The 21,082-nt window shown below is 43.7% G+C and overlaps 2 protein-coding genes across 2 annotated transcripts; one reads left to right on the top strand and one right to left on the bottom strand.

Moving 5' to 3' along the window:
- The first annotated feature begins 12,992 nt into the window (after nt 1–12,992).
- On the top strand, nt 12,993–13,931 carry LOC149871117 (olfactory receptor 5AR1-like). Its single transcript, XM_090034824.1, has one exon. The coding sequence runs from the start codon at nt 12,993–12,995 to the stop codon at nt 13,929–13,931; it is 939 nt and encodes a 312-aa protein (XP_089890950.1).
- A 6,203-nt stretch (nt 13,932–20,134) lies between these two features.
- Nucleotides 20,135–21,082, bottom strand: LOC149871116 (olfactory receptor 10T2-like). The gene has a single exon (XM_090034558.1). It carries the CDS (start codon nt 21,080–21,082, stop codon nt 20,135–20,137), a length of 948 nt encoding a protein of 315 aa, XP_089890684.1.

Here is a 21,082-nt window from a genome sequence, read left to right as displayed (position 1 = left end):
GGCAGAAGTCCTGATGTACATAGAGTCGAGCTGATCAGTAAGCTCCTAGCACCGATTGATGTTAGCACTTCATGATTATTTGTAAGTTTGGTTGGATTTCACTGAGAGTTTATAAAAATTTTTGCTAACATTGCTGCTCCACTATATACTTTACTTAAAAAGGGGGTTGAAAAAGGAAAAGGAAAAAAGGGTCAAATGGCACTGGGGAGCAGAGCAGTCCAATGCATTTTGCACTTTAAAAAGGGCAGTAGTGCAAGCTCCTTCACTCTTGTACCCGGAAGTGGGAAAGACTTTTATTGTGGAGTTAGCATTGACTACTAAATATGTTAAAGCTATTCTTTTTCAGGATCACAGAAGCAGGAAAAGAGCAGTTGCTTATGGCATCAGAGTTTTGTCAACTGTGGAACAGGAGTTAAGTCCATGTTAACGTGAAATCTTAGCACTAGTATAGGCACTAGATCACTTTGGTTATTTGGTCGGTATGTCTCCTGTAATTTTAAGAACAGTGCATATTCCAACTAAATATATTGTTTCAGGAAGGATCAAAGATGCTGGCATCTTATCCCCTTGGCTTGTCAGGTGGACTATTGCATGTTTAAAGAGAGAAATCATCATGGAGTCTGTTCCTAATATTCTTACCACACTTTAAGCGTTGGTCACAGAAGGTAACCAACATGAATGTCCATTTCCATTCCTGAATCATAAGCTAACTGAATATCTTTTTAAAGGAGGAGCTAAATTTACCAATCAAGTTTTGTCTGCTTATGATGTGACATGGTTTGTTGATGGAAGTAGTTTTTATTTTGAAAAAGGTCAACAGACTGGCTTCACTGCTGTCCAAGTGAGAACTACTGGAGAGATTGTCCGAACTATCAAGGGGCAGTGTTTCCCCCACTTGGAACAAGCAGCAAAGATGACTGCCATAGCAGCAACACTTCACATCACCCCCATTGATCAGATATGTGTAATCTAGCAATTCAGATTGGGTCATCAGAGCCCTCATAGACTGGTTCCAAGTGTGGAAAACACAAAACTTCAGTACTCCTGGTGGAAAATTGATAAAATACCCTATATGTGTGATCTAAGTAAGAACAGAATAGTGCCTATGATTCTCAGCAAGGTAAAGGCCCACCAGAGAACCATAACACTAGAGAACACCATTAACAATGTGGCTGACCTAGCAGCCAAGGAAGGAGCCAGGGTGGGACCTGCATGGGTATTGCAAACATTGACAAACTTGGCCATGTGTCCACAGTTACACTGCCCACACCTGATGCTGTTGATTTGATTGAGCTATAGTGTCAGGATTTAGAGTTAAGGAAATTGGGACACAATAAAGTTTTTTAGGACTAGTGCATTAGGCAAGAGCCATCAGGCCTCATCCTCACTAGGAGGAGGGAAGAGTCTTCAGTGAGTGATGCTGAAGCAAGTGCAGACCAACCTCATGGCACTGGAACACAAAAAAAACTACCAGGGCATTGATAAGACAGCTGAAAGAATTGAAGTCTTTGGGTGGTAGCCTTCTTTGAAAAATGATGTTGCTCATTTTGTTAACAACTGTTTATTGTTTATATATAATCCAGACAGAGTTGTTCAAAAAGGTCTTTGTGCAACCAAAGAATCTATGGTCCCTGGTCCAGATTACAAATTTATTTTATTAAGCTATTACCAAGGACCAAGAAAGGTAATCATTATTGGTTAGTTGTCATTGACAGTTTCACTAAGTGGATTGAGGCACTTCCCACAAAGAACTATACAGCATTGACAATAGCCAGTGTACTTATTGATCAAATATTTACAAGCTGAGAAACTCCAAGGTACATGGACAGAGACCAAAGTCCACATTTCACTGATAAGGTGACACAAGAAATTTGTAAAACTTTTAATATTAAGCAACAACTGCACATCCCAGGACATCCTCAGAGCTCCAGCCTGGTGGAGAAAAGTAACAGGACCATCAAGATGTCATTGAGAAAGGTGCTGAATAATTATGGAAATAACTGGGATAAAAAGTTACCACTCACACTTGTGGCATTATGAAGCATTAGAGCAAGCCATGGTATAACACCCTACCTGTCTGTAACTGGTAGAAATATGAGGCTTCCTGAGCACTGGTGGATCGATAATGACATGCCAGGAGTTTGGCAGTTGAAGATGTTAACTTTCAGCATCAAGACACTTCTTCAAAATCATCAGGGTGGATGAGTGTAACACCTCTAGAGGGAGCCTGTTCCAAACCCTTGGCACTCGACTTGTAAATAAGTATTTCCTTATGTTGAGCCTGAAGCCATCTTCAATCAGTTTGGGCCCATTATTTCTTGTCCTCCCCCAGGAGGCCTTGGTGAATAGATGCTCCCCCAAGCCCTGATGTACACCTCTGATATACTTGTAGGCTGCCAACAAGTCCCCCCTGAGTCTTCTCTTCTCCAGGCTGAACAATCCCAAGTCTTTCAGCTTCTCCTCATATGACCTGGTCTCTAGGCCTCTAATCATGCATGTGGCCCTCCTTTGGACTGCCTCAAGCTTCTCCACATCCTTCTTGAAGTGCAGCACCCAAAAGTGGAGACAGTATTCCAGCTGCGGTCTGACCAAGGCCAAGCAGAGTGGGAGGATAACATCCTTTGCCCTACTCAAGATGCTTCAGTGGATGCATGCCAGTGTTTGATTAGCTCTGCCAGCTACAGTATCGCATTTGTGGCTTACATTCATTTTGTTGTCAATCATGACACCCAGGTCTCATTCAGTTGTGTTGCTGGCAAGCGTAGCACTACTGCCTGTAAGCGTCCTGTGGATTATTTCTCCCCAAATGGCGCACTTTATATTTCTCTGTGTTAAATAATATTCAGTAGAGGTCTGCCTGTTAGCACCACTGTCCACCAGATAGTGCTTAGGGATCATTAAAGCACAATTAACCCTTAAATGGAATGTGAAATACAAACACAGACAACTCAGTGTCATAAAATAAAAGTCTAGCTTTATTAGTACAAGTATTATCTTACCAGTTTCTATATTCGGAGAGAGAAAAGCACTTACTACATAGATCTCACCCAATCCCAGATGTTACTTTGCTCACCAGAAAAGATGGCCGCTCAGTTCCTGAAGCAAAGTTTGTGTCATTGGCTGGGACAGTCCAGACAGATGTTGAAAGCTGGATTCATGATGACAGTGATGATGACAATGACACACACTTCACTTTTGTGTCCCCCCTTTTATGCTTTTCTTTAACTTGACTCCTTTGATAACTCCTTGCTTCCAATTGATTTCTCTGCAGTCAGCATATTGTCAATATTTCATCCTGTCAGGATATTTCTTTGTTCAACAGGCCCATCGTGAACACACCTTTTAATTTGGCCTTTTTCTGGTGTCTTACTCTGTGCATTGTCCATTGGTCTTTTTTATCACCTTCCATTAACATATCCAAACATTCTATCCCTCTGATTCAGCTGGTTAGTACCAAGTTCAGTTAATCTGAGCTAATAACAAAACTATTTACTATGTTATGTTAAAAAAAATTCACAGTGACAGAAAAGGAAAGAAACATCATGCAAGCAAACTGAAGGTCATAAGCTGTTTGAAAAAGGCAAAGCCAGCTGATATTGCAAACAACCATTCAGATAACAATGAGGCTATACAGAACTTTAGGCTGAATATAAAAGAAAACTTTAAACAATACTGTAATTCAGCACTCTATAAACAGATGCAACAGGTTTGGACTTAAAAAATGCAAACTTCAATAAGTTCAGGTCACTAGTAGGAAATGTGCCAAGGGTCCAGGGACCAAAGGCAAAAGGAGTGTATGAAGAATGGTCGTTCCTAAAGGACATGGTCCTTGAAGCACAAAGGAAGTCCATTCCCATGCAGAGGAAATGTAGCAAAAAGGCTGGAAAGCCTTCTTGGCTAGACAGGGAAATCATGGTCCTCTTAAAGAAAAAAAGGCGTAGTCAGTGGAGGACTATATAGCAATGGCCCGCACTTGTAGGGATTAGATTAGAAAAGCTAAGGTGGTGACTGAACTAAATTAGCAACAGGAATCAAGGACAACAAGAAGTCCTTCTTAGGTATATAGGGAATGGGAGGAAAATGAATGGGAGCATGGAGCGATTGCTCAACAACTCTGGACAGCTAGTCACCGGCACTCAGGAGAACATTGAACTCCTCAATGACTACTTTGCTTCGGCCTTTCACTGGGCCAAGAGGAAAATCACATCAGCTAGGGTACAGAATGAGAAGGGTTCAAATGAGCTGACATTTCAAATTTATTTTATATCCATGTGGTATATAAACCAATGGATTACCTTTCTCTGTCAGATTTCCTCCTTGTGAATTCACTAAAGACCATGGATATAAACTCCAGCTGGTATATGCCATTGTGTCAGGTTGCTGGGGATCAGACTCTTGATTAACTGTCCAGATAGCCATTGCCATTATTGCCTTGATGTCCAGTGTCGTCTCTTTAGTCTTTAATGCAGATAACCATCTTCTTCCACCTCCTCTTTGATGTAAAGTTGGAGTTGGTGTGTACGTGATCAGTACCCATATGACCAACACCATCTGCAATAATAAATAGGATTAAATACAGCAGCCATAATTTAGTTCAGTTAATCAGGATTAGATCTTTTCACCTCTCCACTCTTTAAGTTGTGATGAATGGAACCACTTCTTCACCTTCTATTATTTCTCTGAATTTCCAAACAATAGATGATAGGGTTCACCTTATTCACTATATACACAGGCCTTAACCATATTCAGGTATCATAAGCAAACCAGCTTATGATTTTATTATAGTACTTGAGGTACTCATAGGCTTCCAAATTGCTTTAAAATTGTAAATATATCAATAAAACATTGTGTTGATCTTTACATATATATATAGTATTGTTTCACTTTAATCACAGAAAAACACCCATTTGGGATTTTTTTAATATGAGAATTTGAAGCTGTTTATCAGAGAATTTGTTGTTTTTAAATAGAGAAATCTAAAATCCCTGTGTGGCTGCTGACTTAGCTCTAAGCCAGACCATCCATAGCCCCTTTGAGAACAGGTGCTTCTACCTGGAACTAAATGGCTAGAAAAGTAGATGTTGTTCTCAAAAGAAGAGTTTACCACAAGGTAGTGTGCCTACCCCACTTTTATTCAGCACTTACATTTACAATCAGCCACATTCTGCCAAATGTCAGTGCTTCATCTATGCTGATGACATCTGCATTACCATACAGAAGAAGAATTTTGAGGACACAAAGAAGAATCTGTGCTTTCCATCTGAAAAACTGAGATGTGAAATAACACCTGAAATTCATCTGGGGTGATCAGAGTCTCAAACATCAGAAACACACGGTCTACGTAGGGGTAACACTGGACCATATACTTTGTTACAAAAAGCACATATTAAATACCAAAGTCAAGGTCAACACATAAAACAATATTCTACATACTCTCGCAAATTCCAGGTGGTGAAAACATCCATCCACCCTATGCACTACTGCCTTAGTACTTTGTTTCTCTATAGCTGAATATGCCTGCATCCCCTAGACACACTAAAGTCACAGTAAGCATATTGATACCTAAAATGATACATGCAGGCCTGTACCATGCCCCGCTAAATGATACATTCAGAATTATACCTAAAACCCACCCCTATTCCCTGCTTATATGCACTATCTGGCATAGCACCCCCTTACATTAGGTGACATTGACTGGCAAGTACAAGACACAGGCATCACCTGTACAGAGTACAGGTCACCTGTATGGTTCAACCAGCACTGCACACCCCTAGAGGGGTACCCTACCTTCTCAGAGCACTTTCCTGCCATGACTTGATGGTAATAATTAGAGAATTCTTTCCCTGAGAAGGAAAAAATGGTTCTGCCATCAGGACTGTGTCCAATATCCCAAAATAATCAGTTATGGCCTGTAACAGAGCCTCACAGGCATTACAGGGGTTCTGTTTCCCAGTGGGAACCCTAAGGGGGCTAGACCATCTCTGTGTTCTCCTGGGGTTCTCTGCAACACAGGCTTTCCCTGCTGGGATACTTCTCCCCTCCACTTGAGAGCACTCTGCAGGTAAGGGTTTAGTCTTTTCCATGCTCCCAGACCTGTCTAGGGGCTTCTTTTGTTTACTGCCTCTGAGCTGGCTCTGCAGTTGCCCTGTTTCAAACACTCCTGTGGCCTGTCCTTTTTCTGCTAGGGCCGCTTGACTTCCAGACATTAAGGGTAAAGAAGCGAGCATAGACTTTCCTCCTCCCACTCTCTCTAGTCTTCTACAACCTGCTGTACAGACCAGTACATGATCGTCTCTCATCAAGAAATAGGATTTTGTCCACTACAATACCATTACCATTAACCACATAACCGAAATCAGCCAGAACTACCCTCTGGCAAAAAAGAAGGGGAGCAAATTGGGGCATTTATATACATACCTTTTTGTCCTGTGACACACCAGAGATCTGCTGCTTCAGAACACTCGATTGAGTCTGCTCCGCACAGGAGCTGATGTGAACTGTGCTGCACCATGTGCAGTTGTCTAAGCAGCAAAATGCATACCAGCACACAGAAAATGTCAGCAGCGCACTTTTGAACTAAAATACTGTCTACGTGTTTTAGCTCCAAAGGACACCACCACCATTTTCTCAGCACTGATGTGCATTTTGGCACAAGCAATGAATGCAGCACTGGGAACTTTTCAAAACTTCCATGTGCAGTACTTGCATGGGTGCACACCATATAGAAAGTTTGGAATGGAGATACCACATAACAGAAGAAGACGGGGCAGGTGGTGGGGGAGAGATAATAGGGGAAGCAGTAGGAGGACATGTGGTAGGGCAGGCAGGAGGGGCAGTAATGGGGCATGCTGTGGGGGCAGGTGGTAGGAGCAGGCAGTGGGATGAGCAGGCAGTGGGACAAGCAGTGAGAGGCAGGCAGCTTACTCCCTGCTGCGTGCTGCCTCCACTTACCCACCACTGTGCCTGCCCCTCCTTGAAGCCTCAAGTTGTCCCAATTCCACCTTCCTGTGTTCCCCCTTCCTCCCGCCTCCATGCCACTTCTGCCACCTGCAGCCTCAGGTCTCTGCTCCCTTTGCTCCCATCTACTCCCTAAAGTCGTTCCCCCTCTGCCTTACCCTTAACTCCCTGCCGTACCTTTGCCCGTTGCTCTGCGCTGGCAGGCTCCATCCCTCCTGCAACCTGGGGCATGGAACATGGCTACTGCCCACCTCATAGTAGCAGTGCAGAGCCAACACTGCTGGTCCAGACCATCCTCATAGCTGCAGCCCTTTGCAAGGTCTAGCTGCAAGTCTTGCTGAGTGAGGAAAGAGTAGTTTTCCCAACCCAACCAGATTTGGGCCCTAGGTCTGGCTGAGCAAGGTAAGTGCCAGAGAGGTAATAGATATCCACCACAATAAAGTAGCAAAGCATTTTACCACCTTTTGTTGTGCCACTGATTTCCCTTTCATGTGGTGCAACAAAAATTTCATGGTGGCAAAAATGAGGTGTCAAGTGACCCCTGTTTCCATTCTTATAGGTACAGTAGAATTTAAACCACCACCATTACCTGATGTATTTAAAATCTATGGTCCTGATACTAGTGTGGTTGGATCTGCCTTGTCAGACCTCATTTTTAATGTCAGCTTTTATTACTAGTGCTACTATTGGCACTAGAGCCATAGTACCTAGGAACCAATTTATGGACCAGGACCCTGTAACTTCAATTACTAAATTACTTTTCCATATTATATACAACCTATTTTTGTAATCAGATATAAAATAGCATATATGACAGAGCTACTATATGAATACAGGTTTCCCTTGCTTTATACGGGTTCTGTATGTATGAATTCATTCTTATGCAATGACCCTTTTTATACCAAAAATGTGTTATATGTGAGGTAAATTCAGTCGTATGTGATCCGTGTGGTGGAAGCCTGCAGTCAGCTGCTTTGTGAGGTGCATCGTGGGAGTGACGTGCAGCAAAATATAGTCTCCTGTATGGATCTCTTCTCCTCGCTCATTGTCTGTGACACATTTTTCTGTAGTTGCTTTCTTCATTGTGATAGAGCCCTGTATGTGTGTGTACTGTCTGCTGTTGGCGAGTATCAAAATTGTCTTGTAAAAGTGGTAGAAATGGATCTGGGAGTCAGTACTGTCAAGGTCTTGGAACATATCCCTATTTGTTACATTGCAAAGTGGGTTCCCTTTATGCAAATTCGAGTTATGCACCATTTTCCAGGAACACATGTACAGCATAAAGCAAGGGAAATCTGTATAGGTATGAAGGTGCACAGTATTTACACCCATCTATTTTCAATGAGGCTTCTCATCTTAAGCATTTTAACACTAGGAAGGTGCATACCCCTGTACTTTCTCACCCAACAATAAAACAGAAGTCACAAAAATCTTTGTAGAAATATTTTACAGTCTTTACTATCTATGGGTATATGTGTATGCCCTTTAAGTTTCACACCTCTAAAGAAAAGATGATTTTCAATAAATATTTTGCTCAGGTTTCAACCTGATTTTTTTTCTGTTGGAAGGGCAGTGGGAAGGAGGCATATTTATATACATTTTGTAATATCTTTCATGAACCACACTTCTCTGAAGATATCATGTATAAAATATATATCAGTGGGTATGTCTACATGAGACGCTACTGCGCAGTGGTTACTACACATTTATTTAGTGCTTGTAGAAGCAAGTACTAAATAAATGCACAGTAACTGAAGTTACTGTGCTGTAGCACTGGTGAATGTCTTTTAAGTGATGTTACTTAGGCACAGTAGCCTAATAATACTGCACAGTAGCATATTAGCACTGTTAGTGCTCTGCTGTGCTACTGCACAGTATTATTTGGCTACTGCACAGTCAGTACCTCATATAGACCTACCCAATATTTCTTAAATTGAACAGAGCAGAGGTAAATTTGTAATGGCCTTTCAGTATAAGAAATAATAGAATGTTCTTATTGGGCACATCTATACAATCATTAATGTGTTTTAGATAATGCACATTAAATGTAGTGCCTCCGTGGTTAGGTGCTAGAAAAATGCACATTAGCCTATTTTAATGTGCACTGGCTAAAGAGCACGCTTTGTGGTGCTTTAATGCACATTAAAATAGGCTAATGTGTATTAAAGCATGCATGTAGATGCACCCGTTAATAACCATTTTGTCACCTGAGAAGATGCATGAGCAAACATCATTGCAGGGATATTTCCTGTGAAGAAAGATTTAGATTTCTTGCCTGAGAAAAAAAGACCTATGCCCTTTGATACTATAAAACTGGGAAGTCATGTATTAGAGCTTATGGACAGTAGTCAGAGACAATTTGTTTGTGAGTGGTTATTCTCAGGGGACTGAAATGTCCCTTGGCATGATATGCAGAGCAATGGACCCTGAGGGAATCCAGAAAAACAGCTTCAAATACCTGAAAAACAAACATACAAAGAAAACTCCTGGCTTCCAAACACACACTATCTGGAGTCAAGAACAACCGTGGTCTCACTCCAGCACTGTGTCCATCACTCAGGCTCTGAGAGAGGTAGGGTAACTGGGCCTTTTTGGTTATGGCCACTAAAAATAATTCTGATTCAGAGAAAAAGAGTAGGGAGAGAAGACTCGTGCATTCCTGAATACTGGCTATCTGGGCAGCATGCTTATTTTTGTTTTTCTGTTTCAGGACAGCACAGAGAAGAGAAAATGTATCCCTAATGTTCCAGGATTCTGAGGAATGAAACTGATTACTTAGATATATAGATATATATAGATATATATATACTGTAAAATAAACAGGCCAATGTGCAACTGCAGCACAGGAAGATGTTCTAGGAAGGCTGTCCCCTGAGTTGGGTTGGAAACTTTTTCTTATCTATGAACACATTGAGCTTTCACAAAATTTCCCTTTCCACAGTGGGATAAGCCAGAGAGTTCTAAAGGTGTTTTATCAGAAATAAAAGATGATTCCTGAACAATCAGAAGTACAGCATTTAGGGCACTGAGCTGGTATGTGAGGAATATGAAATCAAGTTTTACCCTGTCTAGTTAAGACCAAAATATTCATCTTTGATCTAATAATGCCCCTCAGAGACATAGAAACCTCACTGAGTACCCAGGCAGTGGGGTGGGGTGGGGTGGGGGGAGATGGCGAGAGTAGACAGGGGAGGGGAGTGCAACATCATGGGTAAGGGGAAGGAAGTCTTACTTGCTGGGGCAACTGCTATGCTGATGCTGCTCAGCATCAGTATTTTTAATTCTCCTGTGGCTAGGCTTCCTAAGAGCAGATCCTTGTGCCCAGATTGCTCCTCCCCTCCCCTACACGCTGCATACATGTTGGGAGTACGGCTATGCCTACTCTGGCAAAGGCTTCCCAGAGGAAGAGTACCATTCTGCCTACCTAGATTCACTCATGCCCCACTCCCCAGATAGACAGCTGGGCATGGTGCTGTATTGTCCATCTTTCCTCCACCACTACCAAGGCCCTGAACCACGCCAGATACATTGATCGGTTTGGTGCTGCACTGTCCAGCTCCTATGGCTTGACAGGGGCAGCACAGAGAGATTCCCCTGCTGTGGCAAAGATGCCCAGTGGAGATGGTCCTGGCGCCCACTTATAGTTGGTGCCTGGGGCAGGTGCCCTGCTTGCCCCATCCTAGTTATGCTACTGATCTTCCTTCCACCAAAAATGTTTCTACTTTTCTTTGGAATTATCATCTACCTTCTCTGAGAGAAATAATTTAGTCAGAGAATTCCTGACTAATTCTAACTGCATGCTCAGCTAAGGACAGCCAATATAGCTCCTTTTAAGTCACTTCTTGTTTACGTAAACTCAAAATTTTTATAGAAATATATAAAAATAACAGAACTGTTATTTCAAAGGTTGTCATTTAACATCTTTTTTCCTTCTGAAAACCCCTCAGATCCACACACCTATATATGGTCTTGAAAATATTTGAACCATATAAGGTTACCAGCCAGGCTCAGTGACCAGAACTGTGGGGACTTTGAGTCCCTAAGACCAAGCAACACTAACGAAATGTATTTGGTCACCATAAGCTCTTTGCACTGGTGTTGTGCACACCTGGAGATCACACCCACCAGGCACATCTACAAATGCATTAAGGTACTTTTTCTAATGCACATTAAGTTTAGTACCTCCAATGTGAGGTAGTAAAAAATGCACATTAGGCTGCCTTAATGCCCAGTAATGAATGTGCACATTTACATGTAATGCACAGCAGCCTATTTTACTGTGTATTAGCATAATTATATTTTTATATACTTTAATGCACAGTAAAATAGGCTACTGTGCATTAAAGCACACATGTAGACATGCCACTGACTGAAACCTGCACCAAATAGCATCACCCATATTGGACTGATCTCAGCTAATCTCTGGAATCCAGTGTCTCTGTTGGGGGAGCCATGTTTCAAAAGGTAACTTTGTATGTGTAACAGGCCTAAGTTTCTACTACATCCCAGATGTTTTACATTGATCCTGGTTTCTGAAAAGCAGGATGCCCAAAGGAAACATGTTACTCTGGAAAGCACATGCTTAAATAAAGTCTTTTAAATGTGTTTCAAAGGACACTAAAAGACACATTTACATGTAAGATTAATTTTAAAACTTCAGGCTACTAGAAAGGATGAAATATAGCTTGGAGCAATTTGGCCACAGTGTTCTACAGAATGTACATTTTAAAAATTTAGTAAATAATTTCAACAAATGAGACATAAAATAAAAATGGAATGCATGGGCTTGTGTGGCTGAACATTTGGCATCAGCCATTCAACAGCTCCATCAGTATCTCCTTCCTACAGCTTTGTCCATCACATTCTTTACTTCTGATTAAACAGTTTAGTTTCATAATAACAAATGTAGCAGTATCTGTGTTTAATATTTTTAATACTTAGTACTTTGCTCCAGCACTGAGTAGAAGCAACATTGTACAATGTTACAACCATGACTTATCATTGCATGACTTCTAAAAGTGCTTTGCAAATACTTTGATCAGAGAGTTCACTGAGTGCATACCGGTCATGCACACAGCCCCCGCATGTCCAAACTCCACAAACCTCTTCCCAGCACTTCATGTTCCCACCCACACTAACCTTCTTCACAAAGCCCCCATCCCAAGGTATAATCCTCATTCCATCATCAGATTCCCCAGCAGTGTCAGATCCCATGTACTCCCGAATACACGTGCTATTTCTGAATAGGCCATCTCCAGAATAGAAGCAAAATAATGACAGTTACATTGCACATCTCCTAGAAAAAACCAGTTGTTCTTCCTAGATGAGGACAAAGATGTCTCTCTTGCCTTTTAATTCAGAAGTAGCATATACAATCCAGTCTGTGGCCTTTGGATGTTACCTTTTCCTTTAGGAATGTTTTGTAGGTCTGCTAACATTCCAGCTTCCCTGTTCTAGATTCTCCCCTGTAAAATATACATCTCTGTAGCTTGGCTGCATAACATGTTGTGTGTCAGAAACCAGAAAGCAGAAAGTAACAGAAAGCCTTACAGAATGTATGAGGTTTAGTACAGGCATACCTCATTTTATTGCGCTTTGCTTTATTGCGCTTCGCAGATATTGTGTTTTTTACAAATTGAAGGTTTGTGGCAACCCTGCGTCGAGCAAGTCTATCGGCGCCATTTTTCCATCGGTTAGCATTTTTTAGCAATAAAGTATTTTTTAATTAAGGTCTGTACATTGTTTTTTTAGACATAATGCTACTGCAAATTTAATAGACTACAGTATAGTGTAAACATAACTTTTATATGCACTGGGAAACCAAGAAATTCATGTGACCCGCTTTATTGCGATATTCGCTTTATTGCGGTGGTCTGGAACCGAACCCGCAATATCTCCGAGGTATGCCTGTATTAGGAGATGGGTTGTTCAGGGATCAATAACAGATTATTCCAAAATATTGACACTCACCTCTTATTTCCCTTTTCTTTCAGTGCAATTATCATTATCTGCAAAGGCAAGTGTAGTTGCTATAAATGACGGAGGGGAATCACACTGAGGCAACTGAGTTCCTCTTGTTGGGATTCACAGGCAACCCAAAGCTAGAGATATTCCTCTTTGTGTTCTTTCTCTTCATCTATATGGTCATTCTGCTGGGAAACTTTGGGATGATCATGTTGATCAGGACTGACTCCCAGCTTCATACCCCCATGTACTTTTTTATCAGCAACCTGGCTCTCTTGGATGTTGGAATCTCCACCATCATTGCTCCCAGAATGCTAATGACCTTACTTGCAACAAGCAAAGCTATTTCGTTCACTGGATGCTGTGTACAGTTCTTCTTGTTCTGCATCGCTGTGACCTGTGAATGCTGCCTGTTGGCAGTGATGGCATATGATCGATTCATAGCCATCTGCAATCCATTGCTCTACCCTGTCATCATGTCTAAATGGTTCTGCATGCTACTGGTGTTGGCCTCACATCTAGTGAGCTACCTTCATGCAATAATTGAGACTATAATAGTATTCAGCTTGTCCTTCTGCCACTCCACCATCATTAATCATTTCTTCTGTGATACACCACCACTTCTAAAGTTGTCCTGTTCTGACACATATGTTACTGACATTGTTCATTTTACTTGCTGTGCTTTGATTGTAGTGTCAACTACCCTGATTATCCTCATCTCCTACATATACATTCTGGTTGCTATCCTAAGGATCAGCTCTGCTCAGGGAAGGCGCAAAGCCTTTTCTACCTGTGCCTCCCACCTGACAGCCGTTACCATCTTCTATGGAACAGGCTCTTTCATGTATTTAAGGGCCAATTCAAAATACGCTATGGATCAGGACAAAATAATCTCTGTATTTTATACTCTTGCAATCCCCATGGTGAATCCCATGATCTACAGCCTGAGGAACAAGGAAGTAAAAGAGGCCTTCAAAAAAACTCTAAAAAGAAGGTTTTCTTCTCAATGAATTTAAATGCTGGGGTGTGTTCAGGATTAATAAATGAAAATGAAAAGGTTGAGTAAGTTTTCTATATACTTTTCCTGAGACCTGTCAATGTCTCTTTGCTTTGTATCCAGAGAAACTAAAAGCTACATTTTCTACAAAAAGTTCTGTATTTTACAGCCATCAGTTGGACACTTAAGCAATTGACTAGGCTTTCCATGGTTCTGACTTCCCATTCCCAGTGAAGGACTGTTGTGTGTTCATGCACTCCTGTTGCCTTCAAGCACTCAAGAATGAGGCATCAGGATCTCCAAAGTGACAAAAATGGCTAAGAGTCATAAGATTATATATTAAAAAATAAATGTTTCCTTTATTTCACTTCTACTCCTTGAACTTATAAGTATCTAGTACCACAGGCCACATGTTCCACAAACCTTTCTACCCATTCCCAAACAAGGATTTCTCTATCAGTTGTTATATCTGCTATTTGTATCTCAAGATTGTTTGGCATCCTGTCCGAAAGGATTCACATAAATATCCAAGGGTGAGATGAGGAAACCCCACAAGCTACCTGAAGGATCAATACCTGCATTCCTCAGAGCCAGTACTTGTTTACACAAAGCAAATGGAGTTTTTCCTGCTGTGCCTACTGAGAAGTCAAAGGGATTGAGGGATGTAAAGTTGTCCTTGTGTAGCTGCATGGAACTGCAATCCCATGTTCCCCTGAAAAAACATGGAAAGGGAGTGGGACAGACATGATCTACCCCACAGAGCTCTGAATATGCAAAAACCACAAGAGAAAGAAAAGAAAGTCGAGCTAGACTGTGAAGAGGCAGAAAAGAGAGAGAGAATCATATAATTATAGAAATTCAGGGCTGGAAGGATCCTAAAAACATCACCGAATCCAACCTCCCTGCTCTGGGCATGAATACTGCTAAAATCAAATAATCCCAGCAAGGTGTCCATCCAGTCTCCTCTTGAAGACTTCCAAGGTTGGGGACTGCACTGCCTCCTTGGGAAATCTGTTCCAGATTCTGGCCACCCTTACCGTAAAGAAGTTCTTCCTTACATCCAACCTGAAACCATCTTCTAACTGTTTATGGCCATTGTTCCTTGTCCTCCTGTGGGACACCCTAGTGAGCAGTTTTTCTCCCAGCTTCTGATATTCACCATTTACATACTTATAGAGGTCCACCAAGACTCTCAGGGTCTTCAAAGGGATGGAGTGAACTAAAAATCATATGCAGGGAAGCAGACAGTATTTCTTAAACAAAAACAACTTTAATGATCAAGAGTCCCCCCCTCAGTCTTCTCATCCCCGGGCTGAACAGTCCCAGATCCCTTAGTCTTTCCTCATAAGGTTTATTCTCCAGGCCCTTAATCATTCTTGTGTCCCTTTTCTGGACCCTTTCAAGATTCTTCTTGTCTTTTTTGAAGTGCGGCAGCCAGAAATGGACACAGTAATCCAGCTCGGGTGTCACTAGTGCTGAGAAGAAAAGTATCACTTTCTTAGCCCTGCTCACAATGTATTGGCTAATGCATCCCAGTATGCTATTAGCTCTGTTGATTACAGCATTGCACTGGAGGCTGACATTCATCGTGTGATCAACCATAACCCCAAGGTCCCTTTCATCCATTGTGCTGGCCAAGACATCTCCTCCTAACTTATATTCATGTCACTGGTTACTTCTTCAATGGAGGGAATCCTTCAGGAAAAATAATGACACAGACTGCTGCCATCTCCTAATAAATCTTGGTGACAGATTATGGTTTTATTGTAATATTTCTGGTTTAAATGTGTTCATGTTGTAATAATATTGCATGCTTCCCTTTCCCGATTAGCTGGTCCATGGGGGATGTAGGGGTTAATTGTGTTTTGCATCAGATCTGTGGAGATCTGCCTAAGTGCTCTAATAGTGGGTAATGGGCCATCAAGGAACAAAGAGCTAATCTGTCTATGTTGACACATCAAGTAGACCCCAGGTCAGTATCTGAAGAGTCTCCCAGCTGATTCTGTTGTCAGGAAAGCACTTGAAAGAAAGACAGTGCAGAGAGCCCCTCCTGAAAAAAGGAGAGATGTCCAGAGTCAAAGTGGAGAGAGAGAGAAAGGCAGGATGAGAGGACCCTGAGAGACTTGAAGAGACTTTGTTTGTCAGAGGCTTCCTAGAGAGTTATCCTAGGTTGCATGGTTCAAAAACTCTTGATCATCAATAAAGTTATTTTTGTTTAAGAAATTATGTCTGCTTCCTTGCATATGATCTTTAGTTCGCTCCATCCCTTTGAAGAGGTAAAGGCCCACTTCAGAAGCCAGGTCAGAAGGTAGTTCTTGGGGGGAGGGCACAGATAAACAGTGTGGTTCAGGGACCAAAAGTCTGGGTCTTGGAGCTGAAGGAACCAAAGGCCCCATTTCTCTACATATTAGGTCTAGGCTGGTTACAGGGGGGCACTTGACGACTCTATATAAGACTGGGTGGCTCAAGCAAGTACTCCCTGAGGAATCCATGACAGCATTCAACAGCAGAAAATTCTGGGTGAACAGGGATTGAGGTACATATGTATTTGAAAATGTACCTTTGTATTGTTGGGTAATGAGGATGAAACATGTAGCTCACACAGTATTTACAGGGTTTCACACAGAGCTTCCATTGGTGAACAAGTCAAGAGACACTGGGCACATGTACACATGCAAATACTGCTAGATGCATTTACTCCGCTGTAATTTACTGCAGAGTAAATGTGCCCTGGGCAGGCATCTACACGTCTGGGAGCAGATTTGTTTCTCTTGGCACTAGCCTGCTCCCCACCCCCTCCAGGCCTGCACTGGCCCCTTCCAACAGTCAGGGGGAGCTAGAGGCTCTGGCCATAGCTGTCTGCAGCTGGGGGCCATCTTTAAAAGCCACCCTCACCCCCCCTCCACCCCTGGCCACTCCATGGCACCTGCATTCAAATCCAGAGCAGCCTGCAGCATGCTGGCACAGTGCTCTGCATCTCTCTCACCAGATCAGGTGCCCAGTGCACAATGGCTGCTCCAGCCCCAAGCCCTGGAAGTAACATCTAGCATGCAAGGCTCCTGCTGGACACACCACTTGTCCTGCTTCACTGCTGCAGTGACTGCCAACTGACCTGGGTCAATCTTGGCCCTGGTTGCTCCCTCCCCCACCATGCAGTGTAGTGGCCTGCCCAGGCTCACTACGGTATCTCAGTTCCCCTGCCACTGCACTGCTGCTGCCCAGACAACAGCAGAGATGCTGCCACTGGTCCCATTCATGAGCTCCTGAGGATCCAGCCCCACTGACTGTGGGCCTGCTGGGCCAGCCAGGACTGGTGGCTGCATGTTGTCCAGCATACCTGGGATGAAGAACAGAGGCTGTAGTCTTTTTTCATGACCCAGGCCACCTTCCAGGATCTCTTCAACAAACTCTGACTGCATCTGGAGCAGCAGGGGGCTACCATGTGGTGGCCCCTCCCCATGGACACACAACTAGTCATCGCCCTACTCAAGATGGCCATACCCACCAGTCTGCACTATGTTGGCTGCCTCTTCAGCATGGGCAACACAACTTCTGGGAAGACTATCCTGGAGGTCTGGGGTGCCCTCCAGGATGTGCTGGGCCACACCGTACTCTGAGTCTACACCATGCTCTGGGTGGAGGAGGTGGCAGAGTTCTGCACTCTAGGCTTCACTCAGTGCATCAGGATCCTGGACAGGACCCACACCCCTGTCACCTGCCCGACCCACAGTGACCACCCCTACTATAATTGGTGGGGCTTTCACTCCATCATACTCAAGGCCATCATTGACCACTGTGGTACCTTCATCAACATGAGCACTGGCTGGGTCAGCAACATCCATGATGCCCAAATTTTCCACAATTCCATCCTGCCAGCCCTGGTGGAGAGTAGACACTTTGCACCATGCATTCCAGACCTCTAGCTGGTGCTACTGCAGTCCCACCCCACCTCATCGGGGACCCTTATATGGCAGTCTCCCAGTGAGTCTGCACCCTCAGAAGCAGCAGAAGCAGCAGCAGCCACAGGGTGCTGCACCTTTGTTGCAGCAGCAACAACAGCTCAGGGTGGTGAGACCACATCACAGCAACAGCTGGGGACTTTGAGTCCCTAGATCAGATAAAAGTGATCTCCCACTGCCAGCCTCTCCACTCTCTGACACTCAGCACCCCACAGTGTTGCCAAGTGTCCATAAATTTTCAGACAGTCAGTTAAAAATCACGTTAAAACACACGTCCATAAAGTCTGGAGCCATCTGTGAAAAATTAAGTAACCTGGAGCTTTACTGAATCACAGGAGTGTTGAAGAGCACCAGCTGGGTGGAGAAGCCTCACCCTTCAAAGTAAAAGTCCCAGCACACAGCTGAATGTATTCTCTTTTTTGCAGCAACATGCTGTGAATTAAGTGGGTTGCAAACCACCTGGATATGGGAAATTTGGGTGCTACTATATTTAGAATTTAGCTTAATAGAACTTACATAAATTGTGGTAGTACTAGAAGGTATTTCAGCATGTTTAAGTCATGATACCAAGAGACGTAACTACAAAGTTACTTAACATTCAGAAAAAATATAAGGAACTGCTAGTTGAATTGAATGAGTTTAATAGACTGAGTGCAGGACTGAAAGTCAGGAAATATAAGCTTTAATGCCATCACTGCTTCTCTTTGGATTTAAGAACCAATTTGGTTTTGTGTTTTACAAGGATCATGGAAATATAACACATGTTAATTTCTTAGTGTATTTTTATTATTTTTCTGAGACAGAGAGAGAAAGAATCATTCTCTGATGTGTTAATGATACATAGGAGTAGCACTGTGTCTTTCTCTTCTTTTCACTGGTACATAACAAAGAATATAATAATGGAGCCAAATATCATAATCTCCCGTTGCAGGCGGGGAAATTGAGGCACAGGAAGATAAGGAGAGTTCCCTAAGAACAAGCAGCAAGTAGCAGAGCTGGGCAGACCCAGATTAATGCTCTGTCTGATAAGCAGGGATCCTGGTTTTCTGTGATAAAAAAAATCACAAATTCTCTGATAAAAATGCCAAAATCTGTGGTTAAAATTAAATGCTCCTCACAGCCCTGCTGGTGTCCCTCACTCTCCCGTCCACAGCCCTCCAGCCCTGCTTGTGCCCCTCGTCCCCCACCCACAGCCCTGTCCCCCAGCCCTGCTGGAGGGTGCCCCCAGCTGCCAGGGCTATGGGGCCAGGGACCCAGTTCTGCAGCCCCCTGCCCCCAGGGGAAGGCAGTGGCTGCTACAGCAAGAACATAAGCCAGCTCCCCACCTGCTGCCTGCCTGCTGCAGGCTCAGACAGGGCCAGCTCCCAGTGGCAGCATGCACTCCTGGGGGAACAAGGGGGACCTGCACCCCCCAGATCTGTGTGGTGGGTGGGGGCAGGGCAGATGTGCACTGCAGAGGAAGTGTGGCCAGGGCAATGGCAGGCAGCTTTCATGCATGGCCCTGCTGTGTGCCCTGCTGTGCCAGTTGCACATGCTGCGCTCTGGAGAGCCTGGGGGAGGGCAAGTGGGCGGGGAGCACAGCATTTGTGACCCAGGGTTTGCAGCTGGCTGGGCACTCTGGCTGGGAGTGGGTTTTCAGCCTGCTTGCTCCCAACCAGAGCCCTCAGCCAGCTGCAAACCCCACCTCCCAGCCAGAGTGCCCAGCAGGGGAGTGCCCAAGCTGGCTGGGGGCTGAGAGAGTGGGGAGGTTTGCAGCCAGCCAGGAGTGGCAGCAATTTCCAGCCAGCCGAGCACTTGAGTAAGGAGGCTGCAAACCCCCTCCTGGCTGGAGTGCCTGGCTGGCTGCAAACCTCCCTGCTCCCTCAGCCCCTAGCCAGCTTTCCCCTGAGCCCTTCCCTGCAACCCCCAAGCCCCACTTAGCTCCAGCAAGAAGAGTGAGCCTGAAGCAGCCTCCAGCAAGTGTGTGTCAGGCCCTGCCTTTCCCCACTCCCTTCCCCTAGGGGCAGGGTTGAGGGTTTCCCCGCCCCTTTTTGCAAACAGCTCCTGGAGGCTGGAACTCAGTCAGCCTGCAGAGCTCTTTGCAAAAGGAGAAAATCCATGGGTTTCTCTTCTAAAAGGGAAAATCTGTGTTTTCTCTGTTTTTCTGTGGGAAACACAAAACCACGATCCCTGCTGATGAGTGATGCTGCCAGCCTATCCATTTTTAATATTAACCAGAGCTCAAGAATTTACAGAAAATTTCAGAGCTGGCCACCCTTCACCCTTTTTTTAAAAACCCCAATGAATTGAGCACTAATTTCTTTAGAGCAAATTTTACTTCCTTATTCCTCAGGCTATAAATCATGGGGTTCAAACAAGGGGTCAGCAGGAGATAGCCCACAGAGATCAGATTGTCTTCATCCAGGGAGGAGGATGACTTGGGTCTTAAATACACAAAAGCTGCACATCCATAATGTGTTACCACTACTGTGAGGTGGGAGGCACACGTGAAGAAAGTTTTGCGCCTTCCTGCAACAGAGTGGATCTTAAGGATGGCAGAGAGGATGTAGATGTAGGAAACGATTATTACTGTGAATGTTCCCACTATAACAAAAGCGCATAAAAAAACAACCACCATCTCAGCGAGGTATATGTCACCACATGCCAGCCTCAGAACTGGCTTAGCATCACAGAAGAAATGCCTAATTGTCTTTGGCCCACAAAGGGGCAAACTAAATACTAAAGAATCAATGGTTAGTGATATGAGGAAGCCAGTTACACAGGCAATAGCAACCAGCTGAATGCAAACCTTCCTGTTCATCATGGCTGAGTATTGCAGTGGGTGACATATGGCCACATAGCGGTCGTAAGCCATGACTGTCAGCAAGAAACAATTAATTGCTCCAAAACCAAAAAAGCCAAACATTTGTGTTGCACATCCAGTGACAGAAATAGTCTTCTTCTCCACCAGCAGATTCACCAGTGTTTTGGGGATGATGACAAAGGTGCTACAGAGTTCCGAGAAGGATAGAGCAAAGAGGAAGAAGTACATGGGGGTGTGGAGGCTCCAAGTAACTGTGATAGCTGTCATGATGCTGATGTTTGAGATAAGGATTACAAGATATGCAAGAAAGAAAACAAGGAAAAGTAGCAGCTGAAGCTTTTTCAGGTTGGAGAATCCTAGCAGGAGGAATTCAGGCACAGTACTTTCATTTCCTCTGTTCAT

This window comes from Crocodylus siamensis, chromosome 2, assembly GCF_052110815.1.
Source record: "Crocodylus siamensis isolate JL-2025a chromosome 2, ASM5211081v1, whole genome shotgun sequence".
In the NCBI taxonomy this organism is placed as follows: Eukaryota; Metazoa; Chordata; order Crocodylia; family Crocodylidae; genus Crocodylus; species Crocodylus siamensis.
Note: the sequence above shows the minus strand (reverse complement) of the source record. Positions and strands in the feature narration are given on the sequence as shown.